This window comes from Argentina anserina, chromosome 6 (genome assembly GCF_933775445.1).
Source record: "Argentina anserina chromosome 6, drPotAnse1.1, whole genome shotgun sequence".
NCBI classification, from domain to species: domain Eukaryota; kingdom Viridiplantae; phylum Streptophyta; class Magnoliopsida; order Rosales; family Rosaceae; genus Argentina; species Argentina anserina.
Genome location: NC_065877.1, coordinates 25,478,975 through 25,504,726, shown reverse-complemented (window position 1 = coordinate 25,504,726; position 25,752 = coordinate 25,478,975). Strand labels below are relative to the sequence as shown.

General features: G+C 40.4%; 1 protein-coding gene across 3 annotated transcripts; it reads left to right on the top strand.

Annotated features, from left to right (window-relative positions):
- Window positions 1-237: 237 nt before the first annotated feature.
- Window positions 238-4,981, top strand: LOC126800788 (transcription factor bHLH87). Of its 3 annotated transcripts, XM_050528202.1 has the most exons (4): window positions 238-401; window positions 1,629-1,717; window positions 2,717-2,926; window positions 3,120-4,981. In XM_050528202.1, the coding sequence occupies exon 4, from the start codon at window positions 3,131-3,133 to the stop codon at window positions 4,439-4,441; it is 1,311 nt and encodes a 436-aa protein (XP_050384159.1). In that variant the 5' UTR covers window positions 238-401; window positions 1,629-1,717; window positions 2,717-2,926; window positions 3,120-3,130; the 3' UTR covers window positions 4,442-4,981. The 3 variants fall into 3 exon arrangements, with proteins under 3 accessions (XP_050384159.1, XP_050384158.1, XP_050384160.1); XM_050528201.1 differs by lacking the exon at window positions 1,629-1,717; XM_050528203.1 differs by lacking the exon at window positions 1,629-1,717 and having other exon boundaries at window positions 238-404.
- The last annotated feature ends 20,771 nt before the right edge of the window (window positions 4,982-25,752 follow it).

Sequence of the window (25,752 nt, the reverse complement as noted above, 5' to 3'; positions counted from 1 at the left end):
TAATAAGTTGAAATGGCTTCCGCTACATGCCTATCGGACAAAGTTTAATTTTGAATTAGGACCACGAGGTCAGATGGTGCTTCTAATACATCTGCATCAGTAGTAATACGTACAGAAATACAGCAATCGCATATTCAAGCACAGATAGTTATGTGACTTATGTCCTTTGTGATCGATCATATATATACATACATACACAGACGACTGGGCTGTGTGTTTGTTGAAACTTCAAATTAAAGAGTTAGTTATTGGCTGCGCATCGGTCTTGCTTTGACAGTGTTATAAGTTCAAACTATTAGGCCAAACTCCAGTGTACATCTGCAAAGGCGGCAGGCTGCTACATACTCCGAGCTCGATCAACTGGATCCAAGTCTCCAGCCTATCATAGCAGACTAAATGAGGTAGTCCCATCTCACTTCTCTTTGTTTATATATATCATATTTTTATACTGCACGGTTTAGTAAGTAGTTGCATAATTCAAGCCAATCTGCAATATATATTCGCAATTTGCATGCGTAAGCAATATTTATTCTCTCTTATTCGTATGGTTTCAATGATGTCTCCCAAGCAATCTTATGTTTCAAATTAAATATTCGCAACCGATGATCTGCGGAGGAGAGGTGAAGAAAAACATGACAGTTGACAAATATATATCTACGAATGTATGAATGTATGAGAGAGAGAGAGAGAGAGAGAGAGAGAGAGAGATTAAGCAACTGCAAATGGGAAATGTATACCATGGCAACCCATTCAGGATTGAGCTGTACATGATGATGGGACGCATGTGGGTGTGGGTAGGTCGACTCAGAAACCAGCTGCTCTCTCTCTCTCTCTCTCTCTCTCTCTCTCTCACGTACAAGTATCTAGATGAAGTATATACTGTTCAAGCTAGTAGTCTGGTACTAACTGCATACTTAGGGTGTTATGAGACAAAATTCTATTGCATCTATCTTCACTTCCTCTCTGACTCTCTTTGCAATTGCCTGCCAACAATTGCCATGTTCTAAGCACTTATTAGATATATGTTACCAGTATATGGTTCTTACGCCCAACACAGAATTCCTTCTAGCTTATTGCTTACCTGATTTTCTGTGTTCCAACATATATATTAGTTATAGCATATTCTTCAGGAGAGGTAATTGTAGGACAATATTATCCGCTAATGGGTGGTTTTGATTTGTACGTGGGACCGTATTTCCGAGTAATTTCTGAGTCCATAAGATGTAATGTTGCGTATATTAAGTTACGTGTGGTTTCTATGAAGTATTTTTTTGCCATTCCAAATAGTTGTTGGATAATATCAGTAGAACATGCCTTATTCTGAATATATGCTCATGTCTAGCTCATTGTATGAACAAGATCGATATGAAATTTATTCTGACTATGTCACATTGTTCATTTCACTCAACAATCTAATATTCAGTAAACTTCCATTTCGATCAGGGATATGTATGCTCGACCAGTTGCATGATCTTGTGAGATTGGTATAAGTTTGCATATGTACATGTTGAATCTTTGAGCTCTTAAACGCATGAAGTCTTTCGATAAGCCGGGTCTCGGCTAATCCTCTGTTCATAAAAAAGAATCAATTAGTTATCAAACATTTTACCATTCTTTTCATGCTATAGCTAGCTAAAGTGCTCCAAGAGGGTTATATCAATTAAGGGCCGCTATCCAAAATTATGCCCATGCATATCAGGCACTAAGGTTGTAACAGGTATCCATTAGGTTATCTTGGAATTTGTTTTTTTTTAACAGAAGGTTATCTTGGTTGTGACACCATATGCACATATATCTTCACATTTTTTCACCAAGAGAAAGCGTACTGCAGTAGAAAGGCCAGCAAAAGCTAGAGGTTATGATTATATCTATGATTAATGAAACTCTTTTAGAAAGAGACATGGTCCTAAAGATCTACGAACAAATTTGAAGTGGTACTGTAAAAGATGCCCTCACACCTTGCACTAATACTCTAAACGGCAATTAACTTTTACTGAAACTTTACCGTGCGCATGGAAATGTAGCATATAAGCAACCAAAAGGAGGTCAGAACCTAGCTTTCCCACTAAACAGAATGCAGAAACCAAAGAAAGAACAAGTAAAGAAATAATTGAATCAGTTGAGATTATATTCAAAATCCTTCTGATCATCTCTGATTTCTCATGCTCCCCATCTGCAAAAATATACTCTTACATCCCCACCAAACTGACCAAAAGCCTTATCTTTTCCAAACCCCATTTGTTTTTTATATACTTCTTTCAACTCTTTGAATTGGAAACTATAGTATTTTATCACCTCTCTCTCTCTCTCTCTCTCTCTCTCTCTCTCATAGATTATAGATGTTCTAGTACTATTACCAATGTATACATATAAGATATTGCTTGAATATAAAATTAGAGCATCTGCATTTCTTCCCTATCTATTTAAGCATGCCACAACCAACTAACAAAACACTGTATCAATCTATTGGTGCTCTATTTCTGTAGCTTCTCCTTAAGGTAGGGAAAGCCATCATCTTCAATTATATCATCCTTTTATTTTTCCTCTCATTTTCTCGTTCCCTTGGAGCAACTATCTTCGGCATGAAAACTTAGCATGACGTAGTAACTTATGAAACTACTTTTTTTTAATAAGATTTTAGAGTTTCTTTGTGCATTATCGATCCAGATACACACAGTTGCCTGAACTGACGTTAGATCTTGGTGGTTTTCGTCAGGTAACAGTTTTCATGATATCGATGAACTAAAGACGGCTGTCATCACTTATTAGAATTGCCAGGATTGCACACAAGTGTAAAGCTGAAGCCGCTGAGATTTGATTTGTTGAGAAGGAAGAGCATAGCAGTCAGTAGTGCTAAATCAACCGTTTTTCTGGTCTTGGTTGGCTGTTCGTGATCGCTATTGGTTGGCAGCTGGATCTGAAATTGGTATGTCATCTAATGTCCTATAGTCCAATTCAATATTTCTCTAGCTGGCTATCATCGGCCAGATAGATGATATATGTGCATACTTAATATATTTGTTAGAGAAGTAACATGCAAATAGTGGATATATATTCAGGAATAATTATTATATCATTTTGTACTCATTCTGATCTCAAGAGTACTTTTCACTCTGAAGGTTTATAATCAATGGATAGTTTTGCTTGGGATAGCTCGCACATTATCACAAACACAGCCACCCTATGGAGCAACCATCATCAACATGATCTTGATCAAGAGAGCTTATTGATGTCCAATAACTCTGGCTCCAGTGTCTTCAATATACCAATCCAAGATCATCAACTTCAACAAGGCCAAGAACCTCACATGATGATGAATTCTAATACCCCGAGTCCTCCGAGTAATACTCAAATGGCTCAGCAACATTGGGGTGGTAAAAGTTTGGCCGCTGAGCAATTGCGTCAAGCCCATTTTGCAATCACTACGCCTTATTCACTGAACTCTCTGATCAGCAGTGCTTTCATGGCTGATGAACATCATCATATCAAGGCTCGGCAGGCGTCAAGAGCGACATGTTCCATTGAGTCTCTGGATTGCTTGCTGTCTGCAACCAATAGCAACACTGCTGAAGACACTACATCTATAAATCAAGATGATGCAATTAATTCTACAATGTTTCCAGATTGTCGAAGATCAAACTTATGGAACTTCGGAACAGGCAGTGCTACTACTGGAGTCTCATCGGGGGAGTCCGAGACCACTAACAATGCATCAAGAGCAACCAAAGCAACTCAAAGTTTCAACAAGAGAAGCCGCAGCGATGACCAAAGCGATCAGCTGAAGTTTTGTGCAGAAAACTATAGTCAACACTTTGATCTTTTTCACACAGATTCTTCTACTGCTAATGCAGAAGGTGGTGGGTTTAGGCTCATCTCTGAAAACCCACCGAAGGCGAAGAAGATCAAGTCATCATCAGATCAGAAGTCCAGCACTCCAAGCACAACCAACATCAATTTTCAGCAGCCAACTTCATCATCACCATCAGATTCCTCCACTGATCAAGAACCTGATCCAGAGGTCATCGCACAGATGAAGGAGATGATTTACCGCGCCGCGGTTTTCAGGCCAGTCAACTTGGGTATAGAGATGGTCGAGCGGCCCAAGAGGAAGAATGTGAAGATCTCGTCTGATCCACAGACGGTGGCTGCAAGGCAAAGGAGGGAGAGGATCAGCGAGAGAATTAGGGTTTTGCAGAAGCTGGTTCCTGGTGGAAGCAAGATGGACACTGCTTCTATGCTCGATGAGGCTGCAAATTACCTCAAGTTCCTCAGGTCACAAGTCAAGGCTTTAGAGAATTTGGGCCAAAAGATCGATTCCATGAGTAATTGTCTTGCTCCTGCAAGTTTTGCTTTCTCTTTCAATCCTTCCTTCCCCATGCAAACACACCATATCCCTCTCCTCCTTAATCCTAATCATAATATCCATCAACCCCTAAATTAGTCCCGAAAACTAAGATAAAAACGAAAAAAAAAATAGAAGCCCTAACCCAAAAGACCTTTAATCATTCCCATCATCATTACCATTTTATCGACAATGATTAACCTCCGAAAACCCAATTTGACCCAAATCATTCTCTTCATCATTACATCTTGATTTATAATCCGGTCTCATTCCATGCCATCAATACACCCACCACCCAAGACCTCCTTTCGGGAAAATTCTATTTCCACTACCATCGATCGTCTTTTACTGTTTCCACTATTTAGTGTCATGTTCTGGGATTGATCGTCATGCTATATGTACATAGTGGAAGTAGCAATAAACGAAATAATGTAGCTGCACACGATCAAATTTCTTCATTTGAATACAAAATTAAGGATCAGCAACTATATGATAAAAATCTGCATGAATGTTTATGTACTCGAGGCTCAGCTTTCTTGGAGATGTTTATTTGTGCTAAGTATTTGTTTAAGCAATTGTTGTACTAACCAACACAAGGGACATTCCCTTAAGAATTGTGAATCCTAGTCAGTGGTCCTGTCTCCTTGATTCAACCCAAAGCGTGCCTTTGAAAGTAACCCCTAACCTCATTGCTTAGCACATGCTTGTTTCTTCTTTTTCTTGATTTTGGCCAGGTGGGTCTATTAATTACCATATTTGCATATATAAAACCCTTCTCTTTATTAGATTTTTTTTAATCAACCTCTTCATCAGATTTAACTTGATTGTTCCAAGGAGTACGTATGCAACTATTGTATTCTTTTACGAAAATATTATCATGATCATGATCATGAATGGATGATTATTGTCCTAATGATGTGGGTTTTTTTACGAGTTTTCGATTTTGAGCCTTGCAAGTCTGTCATCTTGTACTTCTTATGCGCGCTGTATATATCTGATATCTGAACTAACCGTACGTATGTCTACGCTGCCAAACGTACGTGACTGAATTGTACTGACAAACGGGTGGCAGTTGGATCGACTCTTACGTACAATACCATATATGTTCAATCAAATTAGAGCGTAGAAAAGAGAACGGGGATTGAAATATATTATTTGAGCTGCTACATCGATCTTCAAACCCTTAAGTTTTCACTAATTCCCCGGCCCCCTGATTTGTCAGATACCCTAATTTCCATTCTAATACAAAGTCTAATCTCATGCAGTCGATCATGCTGCTAGTGGTGTTCTTTAAAATGACGATATAGATAACCAGAAGGAATAGAAAATGGAGAACTGTTTATCTGGCAATGCATATTGTGTGTGTATATATATATATTGAAACTTCACTTTGAAATTACAGAGTGAAGTTCTAATTTTGGTACATTTTTTTGTTAAATTTTTTCACTATAAGCGATTCAATATTTAGGTATGTTATTCAAAATCATCTCTATAAAGTTTCATCTAATTTGGACACCGTTAAGGTATTGAAATTAGATTAAATTAATTAATGAATAAAAAATATTCAACATGAACCATTCATATATTTCTCAATTTTAAAAGCTCAAACCATTGTTGAATTAGATGAAACTTTGTAGAGATGATATTGAATAACATATCTAAATATTGAATCGCTTATGGTGAAAAAATTTGACTAAAAAATGTGCCAAAATTAGAACTTCACTCTGTAATTTCATAGTGAAACTTCATTCTGGATATGAACTATACATATAGATTTTATGTAAAAATGGAATTCCACAACAAAACAGTGGTACAGACCTTCGCAGGTTGTATGCCATTATATATATATATATATATTGGCCTCTTGCTCCGGTCTTGGTTGTAGAAGTAATGGAAAGACGTTGGTTTTGTTTGGATAAAAGATAGTTGATGTGGGAGGTTTTGCTATATTTAGACATTCTGTTGTTAAAGGGCACATGAACCTCAGCCATTGGCTTTTGCTTCTGGGTTTCACATACAATTATTGTTGTACAGATCTCAAAATAATAAATTTGCGTGTGTGGAAAATTTGTGGGAAACTCATATTTTGTAGGCTTTTGGAACAAGTGGGAGATACATATTGACTTTGAACAGTTGTGATGCAGCCGTTTCTGGTTGGGAAAACTTTATATATTCATACAAGGGCTGCTATAGGGTCATTTTTATTAATAATGAGAGCGTGTAACAAGATTATAAGACTATAAAATAGACATACATGGATGCATATACACACATATATACAAACCTTTGCCATGTATGGAATTATAAAATTTCCAATTCGCTCATAAACTCTTCTCATCCAATTAGATATATATTTACTAACCAGATTATCCAAAAAAGCTTCCAAGTAAAATTAAGAAAAAAAACCCTGATTACATTGTGTACATTGCCTCAATGGGAGTCAATACTGTAAGTCTGCGAGGAGGTATGGGATTGTCTGATTAATACATATGTAGGGCAAGATAAAGCGAAGAAGGTGAGATTGCAGACTCTACGGTGGCAGTTCAAGCTTCTTTAGATGGAAAAGAAAGAGAGCATCTCCGAATACTTTGCAAGAACATTGGCTATTGTCAATCAAATGAAAAGCCAATGGGGAGGATATCAAAGAGCTTCAGATTGTGGAGAAGATTCTTCAAATCTTGACGAAACGGTTTGAAGGAAAGGTCACAGTCATTAAGGAGTCACAAGACCTCATTGCTATGACGGTGGATGATTTGATGAGTTCCTTGCAGGCCTATGAACAAAGGTTGAACAAGAAGTCGGAGATGGTGATTGAAAAAGCATTACATACTCAATTAAGCTTCAAAAAGGAGAAGAATTGGTTGCCTGCGGTGAGTCAAGCTCAACTCAGAAAAATCATAATTTTAATTACAAGAGAGGTTCATAGGGCAGATTTGGAGCAAGAAGAGGAAGAGGTAGAGACTTTCATTGGAGTCAAGGACGAGATAGATCACATGTCCAATGCTTCAATTGCAATAGATATAGTCATTATAAGGATTGATGCAACTTGAGAAGGTCAGAGAACAAGCAGTTTCATGCCAAGCTTGCAGTGGACAACAATGACAGTGAGGAGTCTATGTTGATGGTTTTCAATGCATTTAGTAATGGTGAGCAGATTACATGGTATTTAGATACAGGTTGTAGCAATCATATGCCTGGCCACAAGGAGTTGTTTGTGGAGTTTAATGAGTCCATACAGTCGGATATACCATTTGGGAATGCTACAATGATGCCAGCTAAAGGCAAAGGCGCAAGATTGCTATTTAGTCGAAGAATGGGATGTACAACACCATATCAAATGTGTATTATGTGCCTGGCTTGAATCACAATTTGCTGAGTGTGGGGCAATTATCAAAGAAAGGTTATGACATGAGGATTTACAGATGAGTTTTCACTATTAAAGATCCTCGACAGAAGCTAATAGCACAAGTAACCATGGCTTCTAATCACTCATTTCCATTATTTATGCAGTATGATAAGTTGCATTGCTTTGCTTCTATGTCAAATGGTGATAATTGCTTATGACATACGCGTTATGGTCATTTAAATTTCAATAGTTTGAGTGCTTTAGTTAGAAAACATTTACTCTCTGGATTGCCTCATATTCATGTTCCAAACCAAGTTTGTGAGACTTGTGTACAGTTGAGGTTCGCTCATATGGTGGCAAAAAATATTTTGTCACTTTTATCGACGATTTTAGTAGGAAAGCATGGGTTTATTTGTTGAAGAACAAGTCTGAGGCATGTAACATATTTAAGGAGTTCAAAACTTACGTTGAAAAGAAAAGTGGTGAAAAGATGAAGGTGTTTGAGAATTGATCGAGGTTCAGAATATATTGTATGTAATGAATTCTTGAAAAAGAATGGTATTAACCACCGATTGACAGCCATGTACACGCCTCAACAAAATAGAGTGACGGAGAGAAAAAAACAAAACCATTATAGATATGGTGAGATGTATGCTAAAATTTAAAAATTTACCCAAAGAGTTTTGGGGGGAAGTCGTTGCTTGTGCTTTGTATATCTTGAATGGGCTCCTAGTAGAAACATGAAGTTATTCCATATGTGATATGGAGTGGTCAGAAGCCTAAAATTTGGCATATGAGGGTGTTCGGATGCATCGCATTTGCTCATATTCCGGATAAGATAAGGAATAAGCTTGATGATAAAGCTGAAAAGTGCATCTTTATCGACTATAGCATTGTGACAAAGGGGTACAAGCTTTACAACCCGGAGATAAAGAAGGTAATAATTAGCTAAGACGTCACATTTGATGAGCAAAGTGCGTGGAGTTGGAGTTCTAAGGAAAACAGATCAGCCACATCTACTGCATTGAAAAGGGCAAACTATCCTCATCAATTCCATTAGAGGATGAGTTAATTGAAGATGGTAAGTTAGTTAGTAACCCGAAAGCTCTATCTCCAACATAAGAAAGTCCAGAAGTTGATCCTCCAGTTGAAGTTGCACCAACAAGGTCTCAACGTGATCTTCGTTTGCCACCATACTTGAAGGATTATGAGTTGAACACTAGAAGGAGACACATATCAAATGGAGATCCACATCAAATGAAAATATTGTCAACTTTGCATTGTAATCTGATTCTGACCCTCTTACTTATAATGAAGCTTGTCGGCAACAACATTGGGTCAAGGCAATGGATGAGGAAATTCAAGCAATTGAAAGGAATGATACATTGGGAGCTCACATCACTTCCAGAAGGAAAAATAGCAATTGAAGTCAAATGGGTAGATCGTTTCAAGGCGAGATTGGTAGCCAAAGGCTACAAGCAAAAACCAGGTATTGATTATTGCAAGACCCCAAATATCTAATCTCGATTACCGACACTTTAGGAATAATTAAACGACATTTAATTTAAATGTCGAGTACGTAGTTTAATATATCGTTTTTAAGCTATGCGTCGCCACAAGCTCGGAAATGTCTTCGGAATATTTTTCTGACGCTTAGTTTTGTTTTTACGATTTTCCAAAAGTTTTGTTTTGTTCTAAAAATTATTTTCAGTTTTGGGTATTTGTTTTCAGGCTTTTGACAAAGCCCAATTCTTCAGCTTGACCCGAGCCCAAGACCCGGGCCCAAGTCAGTTTTCTTTTCTTCTTCCTCGCGATCTCTCTCTCCCTCATTTGTTTTTGTTTCTTCCTCCTCACCGAGACTGCACCGAACCACCGAAAAATACCTTCACCTTATTTGACCGCCGTCGTTCCGGCGAGACTGGAGCATATATCACCACCATCTTGACCACCTCTTCTCCCTCTCTGCAACCATGTATCTCGATCATATTTTCACCATAGTTTTTGGTGAAATCGAAACAGAGGCAGTGAGATGTCTTTAGTGATTTTCCGGCGAGCTCTTCAGCTCGGCGAACTCATAGGGGTGTTAATCGGTGTGAATGGTGCGATTTATAGGTGATACCGAACACCAAATCGTTCTATTTATTCGGTTTGGTTCGGTTTGGTTTTTCACTTTTTTTTTTCAAAAACCAATTGTGTTCGGTTCGGTTTGGTTTGATTTTTCTCTGGTTTATATCGGTTTTTCTTTCGGTTATTTTGTAAAGAAAATCGGAGTTTCTATCCTTGTCTATCTACTTGATTCTTAACGAAATAAAAAGAACAAGTCTAGAAAGTAGAAACGTCTCATATTACATACCAGTTTCTGAAAAGAAAAGGAAAGCAATGAAAAACGGCAACCCACAATGCCACATAACAGTTTATGGAAAGAGAAATAAAAGCAACGAAAACCTAGAACAATATGAACATATAACAACATTGCAGGGGAGTTGCTGGCAACCAAGGTAATATAGATCAGCAACAACAACAGCAAACTCCATGACCTAAATCTTGCAAAAACAACCTTCATGAAATTAACACATGATTTCACATACAATACATTTATAAATTCTATTTACAAGATATAGTTGCTTCACAAATGCATACAATTGCAAAAAGCCATTAAACAAGTTATACCACATTAGTAGGCATGTTGTGGTTTCAATGTCTAAAATTCAAAATATTAAATTTTGACCGTCAGATGTGATCTAGCATATTTAAATACGGATATGGTCACAAATTCATCTAATTTTGTTAAAATTTGGGTTTCGATCGATGTGGTCAACATTAACTTAATTTCATCTTATTAAGTGTGAATTCGTTCTTACCCCCTCCTTCTTGACTAGTTTTGGTGGATTCTTTCACGCACACACTCTCACATATATGTGATGTAGCAGCTCGTGTAAAATTTTCAAAATTTTTACCTTCCAGGGATAGGGCTACCCATAGGCCCATAGGGGATAATAAGCGTAAAAAAGGTTAACCGCCTTGATCGGGACACAAACGTTATCGAAAATATGTGATTTTTTTACCATAACCATATTTCACTATACGTAACGCATCATGCGGACAGATTTGTAAAATTATATTTATAATAGATAGTTGCTTCACAAATGCATACATTTGCAAAAAGCCACTAAACAAGTTATACCACATTAGTAGGCATGTTGTGGTTCTAATGTCTAAAATTCAAAATATTAAATTTTGACCGTGAAATGTGAACAGCATATTTAAATACAGATATGGTAAAAATTCATCTAATTTTGATAATATTTGAGTCTCGATCGATGTGGTCAACATTAACTTAATTTCATCTAATTAAGTGAATTTGTTCTTACCCCCTCCTTCTTGACTAGGTTTGGTGGATTTTTTCATGCACACACTCTCACATATATGTGATGTAGCAGCTCGTGTAAAATTTTCAAAAATTTTACCTTCCAGCTACCCATAGGCCCATATGGGATAATAAGCGTAAAAAGGGTTGACCGCCTCGATCGGGACACAAACATTATCGAAAATATGTGATTTTTTACCATAACCATATTTCACTATACGTAACGTATCATGCAGACAGATTTGCAAAATTCTATTTATAAGATATAGTTGCTTCACAAATGCAAACATTTGAAAAAAGACCACTAAACAAGTTATACCACATTAGTAGACATGTTGTGGTTCCAATATCTAAAATTCAAATTATTAAATTTCGACCGTCGGATGTGATCAGTATAGATAAATACAGATATGGTAAAAAATTCACCGAATTTTGATAAAGTTTGGGTCTCGATCGATAACATATTTAATTATGTATATTAAATATATCTATAAATAATATAATTTATTTATAATATATATATATATATTCGGTTTTTCGGTTCGGTTTCGGTTTCCAAACATCCGAAACCAAAACCACACCAAATCTTCCGGTTTGGTGCAGTTTTTTTGCGGTTTGGTGCGGGTTTTTTTTTCTTCGGTTTTTTACGGTTATGGTTCGGTTATGGTTCGGTTTTTGGTTTTCAATTAACACCCCTAACGAACTCCTTAGTCTCCTAATGGTAAGCCAATTCTCTATTCTTCATACCCAGTTTGATTCTTCACTCAATTTCATTAATTGAAGATTGACCCGATTTCTCATTTTCTGGGTTGTTATCACTGTCGACACCACCATCTTCGCCGTTGTTCTCCTTTTCTCGACAGTGCCTTCGTAACCTCGATGGGCTTCTCGGGCCAAATTTGGTAAGCTCAGTCTTCCTCTTCAACTTCCGGCCTTCTTTCTTCTTGATTTGTTGAGATTATAACTTAATCTCTTTGTTCCTCTTTCTCTGTTTTGCTTCTGCCAATAAACCCAACTCTGGCGAGTTTGGTGAAGGCTTTTGGGACAGTGGCAACACGTATGGGCAAGGCAGCAGCTCTAGATCGAGGCTAAGAGAATCACGGCCTTTTACCTCTGTATTTTAGTCACCATAGGCAGAATTTGATCTTCTTGTTGCCTCTGTGGTGTTCTCATTGTTGCATTATGTTGGTTTTTGTGTTGTTGGTTGTTTATGAATCGATCGGAGGTGGTTTGGGAGGCCAGAAATATGATCGGAGTGATAAGAGTGAAGAGTTGGTTTTTACTGTTATACTTTTACTGTTTTTACCGTAATGTGAAATTACTAAAATACCAATGTCAGTTTTACTATTTAATTTTACTGTTTGACTTTGACTTTTTATGGTTTTATCCTAAGTTACCTTTTTACTATTCACTAAATGATTTTAACGGTTTTAATGTTACCTACGGTAACTTAGTGAAAACCCAATTTTAACTAAAAAGTCGATGAATGAACGTAAACTTTTAGTTACGACTATTCGATAGTTCCGATTCTCACTTGGTTCGAAAATTGAGAAACTATTTAACTTAGAAATGTGTCGGTATAATAAATAAGTCTTTGATATGATGCTGAGTAACTTATATAACCATAAAGTATGCTTAGTGTCGATCGATTATTGAAATTGGATTATTCTCGGATTTTCCGAGAATTGGTCAACATGGTCAATTCCTGCTCAAACTAGGAAAGACTTGGTCAATGGAAAGTCAAAGATTGACTTTCCTGGTCAAACTAGGAAAATGATAGAGTCAACTTATCTTTGATGTTGACTCTTTTATACCTCATAAACTCAGAATTGATATTATGAGGATCTTTCAGAGACTTGGAGTAGTAGCAGCAGCTATACATTGGATTTGGATAACGGCTGAGATTCTGCAGGTCATTCCAAGTAGGGGAGCTAACCCTCCTATGTTGTATTTGGCCAAATAAATTGCATAGTCTAGTTCTCGGTTGAATAATTTATGATGCATTAAATATTGTGAAAAACCCTAGACTAGGCACGATTTGGAGATATGGTAAGTAGTGAATCCTCGCGTGTGTTGACCTGAGATTGACGGGAGCCTAGCTTCTATTATTGGATCCATTTTATTCTATACTATTGAGGGCATTCTGTTTAAATGGACACTCTCGCTACTCTGTTATTATAACAGACGTGTAGTTGGCCTCGACTATTTAGTCGCTAGGATCGGTCGAGCATTGCTTGAAGTTGAATTTGCCTTACCCTACCTTTGGAGCTCCACAAACTATTTTAGCATGATATTCCCAAACTTGCATTATATTTCGAATATGGTTTTCTCTGGCCAAAAACCTACCTCAATGTTTTATAAAACCTATCATTACCTGATTTTGGTTTTCAAACCTCATGGGCGGGCTGGCCCCTACTGGGCAAGCGAGGACGACACTCACCCCTACGATATTTGTCTTGCAGGTCCAATTGTTATTCCGGAGGAGGGTCGAATCGGAGAAAGGAGAGAGAAGCTCGGGGATTTTTTTTCTAATTTTGGAAAGTTTCCAAAAAAATATCCTTTTATAGCCTTCCAAGACCGAAAACCAAATTTCGTTGATAATAAATTTCACATTCGACATCCGATTAAGGTGTGCCACATGTCCACGAACTCGTATCGACAAGCTTTACAATGTCCGTGAAGAATGTTTTCAGAGACGAGCGACGGAATAAAAGTCAACTCTCTAATCACAGAAAACGTAACATTTTTCAATTTAAATTTCTAAGATTAGTTTCGTTTTGCCTGACATCGACGAGAATGCGAAAAATGCGATTATACTCAAATTCCAAGCTTAAAATTTTACAAAATTTATACATATTCATCCCGAAAATTCGGGGTATTACACCGGAGCAAATGAAAGAGTCAGAACGATATTTTTTTTTCTTCTTCTAATCAGCTTCTCTAGCGACATAACCCAACCCCTAGGCTCGAATTATATGACAGTACGCATTGGGACCACACCATGCACGGTTTGCGTCGAAGCCGAGTTCATCATAGTCGACACCTACAACTCCTACAACGGGATCATCGCCCGGCCTACACTTAACCGGATGCGAACTTTTATCGCCGGACACATGATGCTCATAAAATTCCCAACTGCGCATGGAACATGACAGGTCCGGGGTTCACAATCCGTAGCAAAAGATTGTCAAACACGTGCGATTCGACAGACGCGCAACCGACACGAAATCCTGGCAGTACACGCCACAGTAAACTTGACCGACAAGGTTGTCGACGCACGAGATGGCGAAACATCGAACGGCAAGAGCAAGCAGAAGACTACGCCATGCGAGGCCAAAACACCGGCAAACCCTGAATCTTCATTAAAAAGCATTACGCCATTCCCACACCATCCGGAGCGCAATATCAAAGTCGGCGCAACTCTCAGTCCCGCTACGGAGAGAGATTTAACAAGTTTCTTGGGCGACAACATGGAAGTCTTTGCATGGTCCTATGAGGACATGCCCGACATCTCGCCCGACATCATCATGCATGAATTGCACATCAAACCTTCCGCACACCAAATTAAACAAAAGCGCCGAAGCTTCGACGACGAAAAAAGCACGACAATACGCCAAGAAGTTGACAAATTGAAAGGCATGAAGTTCGTCCGGGAAGTGCAGTACCTTGAGTGGATCTCAAACTGCGTTATGGTCCGTAAAGTTAATGGTAAATGGCGAATGTGTGTGGATTACAAGAACGTAAACAAAGTATGCCCAAAAGACAGTTTCCCCCTACCAAGAATTGACCAACTAATCGACGCAACGACAGGTCACGAGTTTCTAAGCATGATGGACGCCTACTCTGGATACAATCAGATACGCATGAACCCGGCAGATCAGGAAGCTACGACATTCGTCACTGACAGAGGGCTGTATTGTTACAACGTCATGCCTTTCGGATTAAAAAATGCGGGCGCTACGTATGTGCATTGCGTCACACAAATGTTTAACCAACACATCGGTCGGGAAATTGAGGTGTACGTCGATGACATGCTGGCCAAAAGCATAAAGGGCGAAGACCACGTAGCCAACCTCTGAACCATCTTCAATGTGCTCAACAAATACAAGATGCGATTGAACCCGGAAAAATATTTTTCGGCGTAACAACACGAAAGTTCCTGGGCTATATTGTCAGTCAACGTGGCATAGAGGCAAATCCCGAAAAGATACAACCCATCCTGGATATGGCGCAGCCAGTACTTAAGAAAGACGTAGAAGCCCTCCAAGGCAGACTCGTGGCACTATCTCTATTCATATCAAGACTGACTGACAAGTGTGAGCCATTCTTCAAACTGTTAAGGCGCTTCAAGAGTAAACTGATCGAATGGACACCGGACTGCCAAGAGGCCTTTCAGGGATTAAAAGACTACCTCGCCGCAATACCATTACTGTCGACCCCACAACCGGGAGAACCTCTGTACCTTTACCTCGCAGTATCTACAACCGCGGTCAGCAGTGCCTTAATTCGCCGTGATGGAACTAAATAATTGCCAGTTTTCTACGCAGGCAGGGCCATGAACGGCCCAGAGACAAGATACCCAACACTGAAACAATTAGCCATTGCGCTCATCGTAACAGCCAGACGACTGCGCCACTACTTCCAAGCTCATAGCATCCACGTACTTACAAACCAGCCCCTCAAACAAGTACTACAGAATCCAGAACACTCCGGGCGACTCAGCAAGTGGGCTATCGAGCTGACAGAATTCGACATCGAATACAAGCCACGACCCGCCATAAAAGGACAAGCCGTAGCTGATTTCATTGCAGAGATGATTCCCCGAGATATGACGGAAATGGTACCAAATGATGTCATCAACCCCATCAAGATTTCGCCATGGAACTTGCATGTAGATGGCTCCAGCTGCGCCAAATCTAGCGGAGCGGGGATCATCTTGAGCGGACCGGGGGGACTCGAACTCGAGTATGCTCTAAAATTCAACTTTGCTGCCTCCAACAATGTAGCGGAGTACGAAGCGCTGATTGCAAGACTACAATTGGCCCTCAGCACGGGTGCCACCATCATCAATGTGTTTAGCGACTCTCAGCTCGTAGTCAATCAAATCACCGGGTCTTTCACTGCCAAGGATGAACAATTAGCAGCCTACCTGGCGTACGCCACAACACTGTTAAAGTGATTTGAATTGTACCACATCAATCAAATACCAAGGGCAAATAACGCAAGAGCGGAGTCCTTAGCAAGACTCGCCACGGCGCAACCACACCAATGTCACAAGGATACCAGGGTCGAAATTCTCCACCATCCTTCCATTTACCAGACCTTGCAACAGATATGCCAGGTAGAGCGCGACTAAGCCTCATGGATGGATGAAATAATAGCATTCAAGCGTAACGGCAGGCAGCCCGAAGACGAGACTATGGCAAAGCAACTAAGGAGGCGAGCGGTAAGATATTACCTGCGGAACAACACGCTCTATCGCAAAGGTCTCCTGAACGCCGACCTTAGATGCGTCACAGCCAAAGAAGGCAAGCATATCTTGAACGAAATCCACAGCGGTGATTGTGGCAACCATTACGGCAGCCGCGCATTGGCTGCAAAGACACTCCGCACAGGATATTATTGGCCCACACTAGCCTCTGATGCACAGGAGCTCGCCAGATCGTGCCACAAATGTCAAATTCATGGACCCATACCACGCCAACCCTCAGAACCGCTATTATACATAGTCAGCCCGTGGATTAACTGCCTTTGGGGAATGGATCTGATTGGCCCACTACCCGTCGGAAAATGTCAATTCAAGTGGGTCATTGTGTGCATCGATTATCATTCCAAATGGATTGAGGCTGCGCCCCTGACGGCCATTACAACTGAGAAGGTTCAAAACTTCCTGCAACGCAACATCATCTACCGCTATGGTACGCCAGAGTTTATCATCACAGATAACGGCACACAATTCAATAACGATTACCTCATCAAATGGTGCAAGGCAAGAGGGACAGAAAAAAATGCAAAAAATTACAGACAGGAAAATAAAGCACTACGGCGACGAGAGACGCATTACAAAGATCTTATCACCCTATCCTACTCCTCCCCCGCAGCTTGATACGCCAACGTCGCTCAGACCGCATCGCTGGTACTCGCAGCTTCTAGCCCCGCCGCTTCCCCCGATTTGCCTTGCGGCGGTTGTGCATCCTGATGCTCTGAGATGGAGGAGTAGGAGAAAGGGTCTCCGGATTAGAATCAGACCTGTCATTATCACAAGATAAACCAGAAGAAGAAGAGTCAGAAAGTTTCTTACCATCTTCGGCCTCCGCAGCAGGAGCAGGCTGCGAAAAGGGCGGAGTCACCTCATGTGGCATGGGCGGGGCTTCCAAGCCCTTCTCCGCCAGCCGGACCTCGTAGTCCGATGGATCAAGCATCTCCAGCTCCTGGAACTGAGCTATCATATCACCCACGGCCGTGATGTAGTACCCTTCCAAGTACTTGGTCATTTCCGTGGATGATTTGAAGGCAGCCACGGCGCTGGACGCAGCCTCCTCCGCTACGTAGGTTTTCTCAGCCTCCGCCTCCTCGCTCATCCGCTTGACGAGCTTCTCAGTATCCGCAAGAGCAGACTGCACCGCATCCCTCTCCGCAACCATCTCTTGGGCAAGCGACTCAGCTACCTCCCGACGGGCAACCCCCTACCGAAGCTCCTCCTGGAGGTTCGCCGAATTTTCCAACTTGGCCTTAGCATTGGCCAAGTCGTTCTCCAGCGACAACACCCTTGTCGCGTAAGTGCTGTCCCGCTCAACCACTTCGGCGAGATGGCGCTGCTCCTCCAGAGCATCCCGCTCCTTATCAAGCAGGTTGAACATCATCTTTGCCGCCCTCGTGGTAGCTAGACCGAGTGGACTCCGCAGGTCCAGACCAGACTCTTCAGGCCGCCTCAAACCCCCCAGCCCGGCACGCTGGCTAAGTAAAACCAGCTTCTCCAGCTCCGGAGCTATTAGTTGGCTCAAAGGACTACGGTCTAACGCGGACAGATCCTCGAATACCCGAGATTCTGTGAAGGTGAGGGGCGCCAGTTGCGTGGTCCTCTGTCTTTTAGGATGTGGAGCTTCCAACGTCACATCCTCCACATCTTCGGGAGCAACAGATGACTTTGTTTTCCACAAAGACACGCCCGCCTTCTGCACCTTCTTCTTCCTTCCGGTCTCTTGGGACACCGCCGGATCAGCCAGATGCGGATCGGCGTCAATACGGCCCACTCCTTCCGCATCGCTGCGGCTCGGCAATCCATGTTCATTTGGCAGGCTCGCGTGCGAGGGAATCGGTAGATCCACGACCGCGGGAGAATCCTCGACCCGCTTCGTCGAGGCATTCACCTTCTTCGTAGGTACCGCCACCTTCTTGGACATAACGCGTCGCAACATCGTCACCGCTAGTCCTTCAGTATCCGGCATTACGTCGGGATCTTCCGACTGGAGAAATCTGGCGTAACAAATGCGCTCCGACTTTTCAAAATTCCTATTCACCGAGAGCGTCGTAGCTGCACATGTAACATCAGATTAGTACGCCATAAACAAAGAATAGAAGATTGAACAGTGTAGCACTTCTACTTACGATGGCGACGGAGTAATCCTTGCTCGAACAGGAGGTACGGGTTCGTCAATACCTTCAAATCGTGGACTAATTCCTCACCTTGGCACCTCCAAAGGTATGTCACACAATTTACTCGATCAACCTCTCGCTCCGACAACACCAATCTCCTTCCAGCTACGCAACAAAAAAAAGAAGAAGGTAGCGTCAGCAAACAGTTATTCCGTAACAACAAAATTTAGTAAAGCATCGAAACCTACAATTAATGGCTTGAAATCGCGAGGGAATACGCTTCCCTGGGAGATACTCTACCCCGTTAATGCGCCCATACTCCCACCCCTTCTCTACCACGAAGCTATTTTTCCTCCTGTTCGCGTCCGAGGTGGGCCAGTTCTCTAAAACCTGGTACTCACTACGCTCTGAGACAGGAGATCGGCGGCGAAGAATTTTCGAGAGGGAGGGGGAGGAAGATCGGGGAGAGAGAGAGAGAAAAGGAGAGGGAGGCGGGTGAGAGGAATGGTTTCCGAAAATGGAAACCCTAATTCTCAAAATCTCCTTTTTATACCCACTTCCAAAATCAGAAACTAACTTCTGTCATTAATAACTTTCACGTTCGACGTCCGATTAGAACGTGTGACGTGTTCACGAACTCGTATCGACGATCTCTACAACTTTCGTGAAGGAAGTTTTTACAAACGAGCGACCGAGTAAAAGTTGATTCTCGCGTCGTGGAAACGTAACGTTTTCCTAATTAAAATTTTCGATAACGGTTCCGTTTTTCGACTAACAACGTCGCGAAGAGGACAAATGTGGTTTATTAAATTTTACAAACTCTATTAATTTCTAAGAACTCAATTTATTTGACTCCGAAAAATTGGGTCATTACAATCTACCCCCCTTAAAGGAATTTCGTCCTGAAATTCGAGTTCTCTACTCAACAAACAACTGGGGGTATCTTGTCTTCATATCCAACTTTAATTCCCAAGAGGCATCGCCCTCATCATGATGGCTCCACAACACCTTGACTAGCTCTACCTCCTTCCTCTGGAGCTTCTTAGTGGATTTATCCAGAATACGAACCTCCGCCACAACTAATCAAAACAATACAATCTCATAATTGAAATAAAAAACCATAACACTATATAATATAACAACTCATATATATGTATCGTATTTACCATTTTATACACATACACAACTCACTATATTACATATATGTCATAGTTCAATATTTTTAAGGAAACGTAAATATGAGTCACCGTCAAGGGTAGACTCGTCATAGTGAGATTTACTCACATTCACCATAGTCCATAATCACTAAAAATTTTTAAAAATCATTTATTAAAATAGCGTTTCACTTACCCATGAACCGTAGACGATCAAGTTCACGTAATTTAAACCAAAACATATTTTTAAAATAATTTTTATAAACTAATGATGCAACGACTATGGTGACAACTTAACTAAATTCAATAATTATAATATTACTTCGATCATGATGATCATTGTGAGATTTACTCACCTTATTTCATACGTGTAACTTCCACGACACTGAAAGTAGTTTGCTCACTCGTTTCGTCGGTCACCTAATAGCATGATAAAATGCTTAAAAATGATACGTAAATTATCAGGTGACGATTTCAGTACAGCTAAATGTTGTTCATAAAACATTGTTCACATAACACTGTTCATGTTTTACTGGTTTACTAAACATTGTTCCAATGTACTGTTTTACTAAAACACTGTTCACAGTTACAGTTTCACTGAACATTGTTCACATTTAATATTTACAGAGTATTGTTCACCGTAACTGTTCATAAACACTGTTCACATTACTATTCATGGTAATTGGGGCTCGGTCTCTTCCAAGATCCACCCTTTTGTCCGGAGGGCCCGTGGCCTGCCATTTCTTCTAGTATCTCTATTTTCCACATCTCCTCTGCGAGTCTTTTTAGCCTGCTCCAAATTCAGGGCACTCTCATACATCAACTCCTTGGTAGACAGACAAAGTGCTGATATGATGGTCTTGTATTCTTGCTTAAGTCCCCACATAAACTTCTGGGGTAAGGAGGTTGCACCCATTGGTCTGACAAATCGATACAACTGTGCAAAACGGGCCTCATACTCCCTGACAGTCATATCTCCTTGTACTAGCTCAAGGAACTCAAGTTCTAGATCCTTCTGCACTGTAGCTGGAAAGTATTTTTCTCTAAAGAGTGTCGTGCAACCATCCCAGGTCAAGGTAGACACATCCACAGTCCGCCTCGTGCTCTTCCACCAATCCAGAGCATCATCCTTTAAGAAGAATGTGGCTATCATGATCTTCTCTATCTCAGAGCACACAATCATCTAAAAGTAGGTTTCCATACTCTCAATCCAATGATCCGCTACCATATGATTCAAGCCCCCATGAAATTTTGACGCTGACAGACTACTGATGTCCTTGATTAGCTTAAGCACTCGACCATCGTCTCTAATAACAGCCGCGGGGTCAACCTGTTATTTCTGTGGTGCCGCCTCCTCATAGAGGTTCTCCACATTGCGGACTCGGCCTCCAGCCCTACCTCGGCCTCTACCTCTCGCCCGTCCTCGACCTTGTGCACGGCCCTTCTCCAAATTCATCACCTTGAAACATTCAAACACTTAGTCAATCCATGTGAAGTCTTGAATCTAAACAAAATAGATCCAACATATATTAACTTAAGAATCTAGAAAGAAGGTGAATCATCGTAGTATTGTCACAATACTTACTAGAGGACTAACCCTTAAGGTCTGGCTCCTAACACTCTTGCGTACCCAGCGACATATCAATACCGAAGAGCATGTCATGGGGGTCCGCTGCAGTCGGGCCATCGCTCTTAGATGATATTGATAAATCGCCAAATACAGAACTAGGCTCTGATACCAACTAACACGACCCCGAAATTTCGAGTATGAAACTCGAATTCGAAGCCATGAAAAACTCTAAAACAATCTCAATAAATCGAAATCATTTTAATGTCTCAGTGAATCATTACTGAGTTCATGGTACAACTCAGTTAAATTGATTATTACAAACCAAATTTATAATTCAAGCATTATATAATGGAAATGTAAAAATCCTCTAAATCCTCACCGCAAGATAAAACAAAACAACTTGAAGGTCTTCCGAGTTGTCCGTCGATTCCGCTAATCCACACCTGCGGAATTATCCCCTACACCATCGAATAGGTGTAGCGGGATTGTAAACACAAATTCGGTAAGCTTTGCAGCTCGTATCAGTAAAACAACAATATAACTCACAAATAAATACATAAGAAAATACATATGGCATTAATCATAAATGCACTCATGAGTCATTGGACGACCCATCTGGTTGTCCAATAATATCAGAATATATATGTGCTCATGAGAAATCAGAAAACTCCTCTGTTTACCCAAATACATTTATCATACAGGTATTCATGAGTGCTGGTACACCGCTGTTACCCCTTATGTTAGTACGCCACCCGACATTGGGCAACCACTTGCTACCCAATATCCAAAATATGGGCACTCATAAGCGCTGGTACACCTCTGTTACCCCTCATGTTAGTACCTCGACAGACAGACTAGAACTCTAATTGTATTGTAACTGTCGCCGGCCAAGGCTAAGTTCCGACATGCCAACACGTCCGAAGACAGGTCCACAGACCAAAAAATGTTTTAACATAACTTAAGTTAAAACCACGTACAAACAATCATCACATGATATTGTACAAATCAAAGAGACATGGCCAAATAAATAAATATCAACGCTATAATTAACTTATTCGCAAACGGAAATTATGACAATATATAGTATAGCAAACCATATATATGTACCTATTTTACCAATTATACACATACACAATCCACTATATCATATACATATCATGGTTCATTCTTTTTAATTAAGCGTAATTATGAATCTCCGCAAGCTTAGATTCGTCACTGTGAGAATTTATTCACCTTATATTCATGAGCGTAATTTCCACAATTCCGAACTCGAATCCTTTACTTGTTGTGTCGATCACCTAGAATAGATAAGAAGTGAATTTAGAAGCGTTACGTAAAACCTTAAATGTCGAAAAAATAATAATGTTCACGTAATTAGTATTCACGTATTAATGTACAAATACATATTAATTACGTATTCATGTACGAGTACATACTATTATATGTATTTATGTACGTGTACATACTATTTATGTATTCCTGCACATCCATGTACTATTCTATTGTAAATATTGTCTCAGTAAATAATAATTACCGATTTATCCTTCAAAACTTACTCTTACAATTACTGTACGTAAATTACATTTACATTTACTGTACATAATTTACCTTTTTACATTTATTGTACGTAAAATAATTTTTACATTCACCGTACGTAAAATAATTTTGCAAAAATTTACTATTTCAAAATTACTGTTCACGCGCCACCTCCGGCGACCGCGCGTGGCACTCACACGCCGCCCACAGTGACAGCGCGTGGGGCCCACGCGCCGACTCCAAAACCGGCACGTAGCTCGCCCATTGTCTCCCAAATCCTTCCTTTCCTCCTCCTCCTTCCTTCCACAGCCTCATGCCGCCTCTTGGCCACCTCACCTTCTCTCATGCGCCGCTTAAGGCGGCGGTACTCCCTCCATCTCCTCCTCCTCCGATCCTCCACAAAATCAACCCAAATCCAACAAAATCAATCACACAATCACAATAAGGCAACCCCTCACCTGAATCGTGCCTCGAAACTACCGGAACATCGCCGGAGGAGTTAGAACCAGGCGGTGGTGGAGTTTGAGCCGAGGGTGAGGCGGCGACGCGATCTAAGCTTCGATTGCTCTGCAGGTGGCGCTAGGGAAGAGGAGCGGGGACGGAGAGCTGGTCCCCGTGACCTAGCCTCACCGGCGAAGACGCTTGGGATGACAGAGTCGTTGCAGAGATCGCCTCTTGACAACAAAGCTTCTCGGTGGCGAGGGGAAGAGCGTCAAGCTCGGAGAAGCGAGAGGTCATGCTCGCGCGGGTCTAGTAACCAGCGGTGAGTGTCACGCCGCTCGGAGACAGGAGATCGGCGGCGAAGAATTTTCGAGAGGGAGAGGGAGGAAGATCGGGGAGAGAGAGAGAAAAGGAGAAGGAGGCGGGTGAGAGGAATGGTTTCCGAAAATAGAAACCCTAATTCTCAAAATCTCCTTTTTATAGCAACTTCCAAAATCAGAAACTAACTTCTGTCGTTAATAACTTTCACGTACGACGTCCCATTAGAACGTGTGACATGTCCACGAACTCGTATCGACGATCTCTACAACTTTCATGAATGAAGTTTTTACAAACGAGCGACCGAGTAAAAGTTGATTCTCGCGTCGTAAAAACGTAACGTTTTCCTAATTAAAATTTTCGATAACGGTTCCGTTTTTCGACTAACAACGTCGCGAAGAGGACAAATGTGGTTTATTAAATTTTACAAACTCTATTAATTTCTAAGAACTCAATTTATTTGACTCCGAAAAATTGGGTCATTACAATCTACCCCCCTTAAAGGAATTTCGTCCTGAAATTCGAGTTCTCTACTCAACAAACAACTGGGGGTATCTTGTCTTCATATCCAACTTTAATTCCGAAGAGGCATCGCCCTCATCATGATGGCTCCACAACACCTTGACTAGCTCTACCTCCTTCCTCTGGAGCTTCTTAGTGGATCTATCCAGAATACGAACCTCCGCCACAACTAATCAAAACAATACAATCTCATAATTGAAATAAAAAACCATAACACTATATAATATAACAACTCATATATATGTATCGTATTTACCATTTTGTACATATACACAACCCACTATATTATATAGATGTCACAATTTACTCTTTTTAAGAAATCGTAAATATGAGTCACCGCCAAGGGTAGACTTGTCATCGTGAGATTTACTCACATTCACCATAGTCCATAATCACTAAAACCTTTTAAAATCATTTTCAAAATAGCGTTTCACTTACTCATCAACCGTAGATGATCAAGTTTACGTAATTTAAACCAAAACATATTTTTAGAACAATTTTTATAAGCTAGTGATGCAATGACTATATTAACAACTCAAGCTAAATTCAATAATTATAACACTACTTCGATCATGATGATCATTGTGAGATTTACTCACCTTATTTCCTGCGTGCAACTTCCACGACACCGAGAGTGATTCCCTCACTCGTTTCGTCGGACACCTAATAGCATGCTAAAGTGCTTAGAAAACAATACATAAAATCTCAGGTGACGATTCATTACAGCTGAACACTGTTTACAAAACATTGTTCATGTGCCGCCACCGTTCCGGTGACCACCGATGATCAACAAAATTTACCACCACAGTCTAAACAACATTTCCAACAACTTTTTAGTTGACACGAACGTCTAAATCGAAGCCTAAACAGTCTAATCGACGAAGAACATAAAATCGGCACTATTCACATACTCTAGAAAAAGAAATCGTTGGTTCTCCTTGTGTGTTTCGAAATAGATAAAATTGTTTTAGAGGGTTGATATACATCCTACAATCTTCAAAACACAAGAAGAATCACCTTGATTGGTTGATGGATGAGGGAGTTCTCCTCCTTTTTCAAAACGGAACAACCGTATTATTTCTTCATTTCTTGGCTTCAAAGAGGGAAAAATCGCGTGAACAGTACCCGAGCTCAGGTGAACAGTAACCAAGCTGATTTTGGGAAAACAAAAACTAATTTTCTGATTTTTAATCTCCTATCTTTCCTTTTATACTCATCCCAAAATTGGAAACCAAACTTCTGTTGCTAACAACTTTCACATACAACATCCGATTAAAGCGTGTCGCGCGTCTACGAACTCGTATTGACGAACTTTAAGACTTTCATGAATGAAGTTTTCTGAGATTCCCAACAAAAAAAAGTCAACTCTTGACCCATCACAGTAATGTTTTTTAGTATAAATCGCTCGAACACTTTCGTTTTCTCCCTCGTATTATATAATCGGATCACCACCAATTTAAATATCTCTGAACAATAATTAGAAAATAATTATAAATTTCCGGGATATTACATGTTTAATTAGGCTGGGTTTTTATTCAACAGAAAAATATATATTTTTAC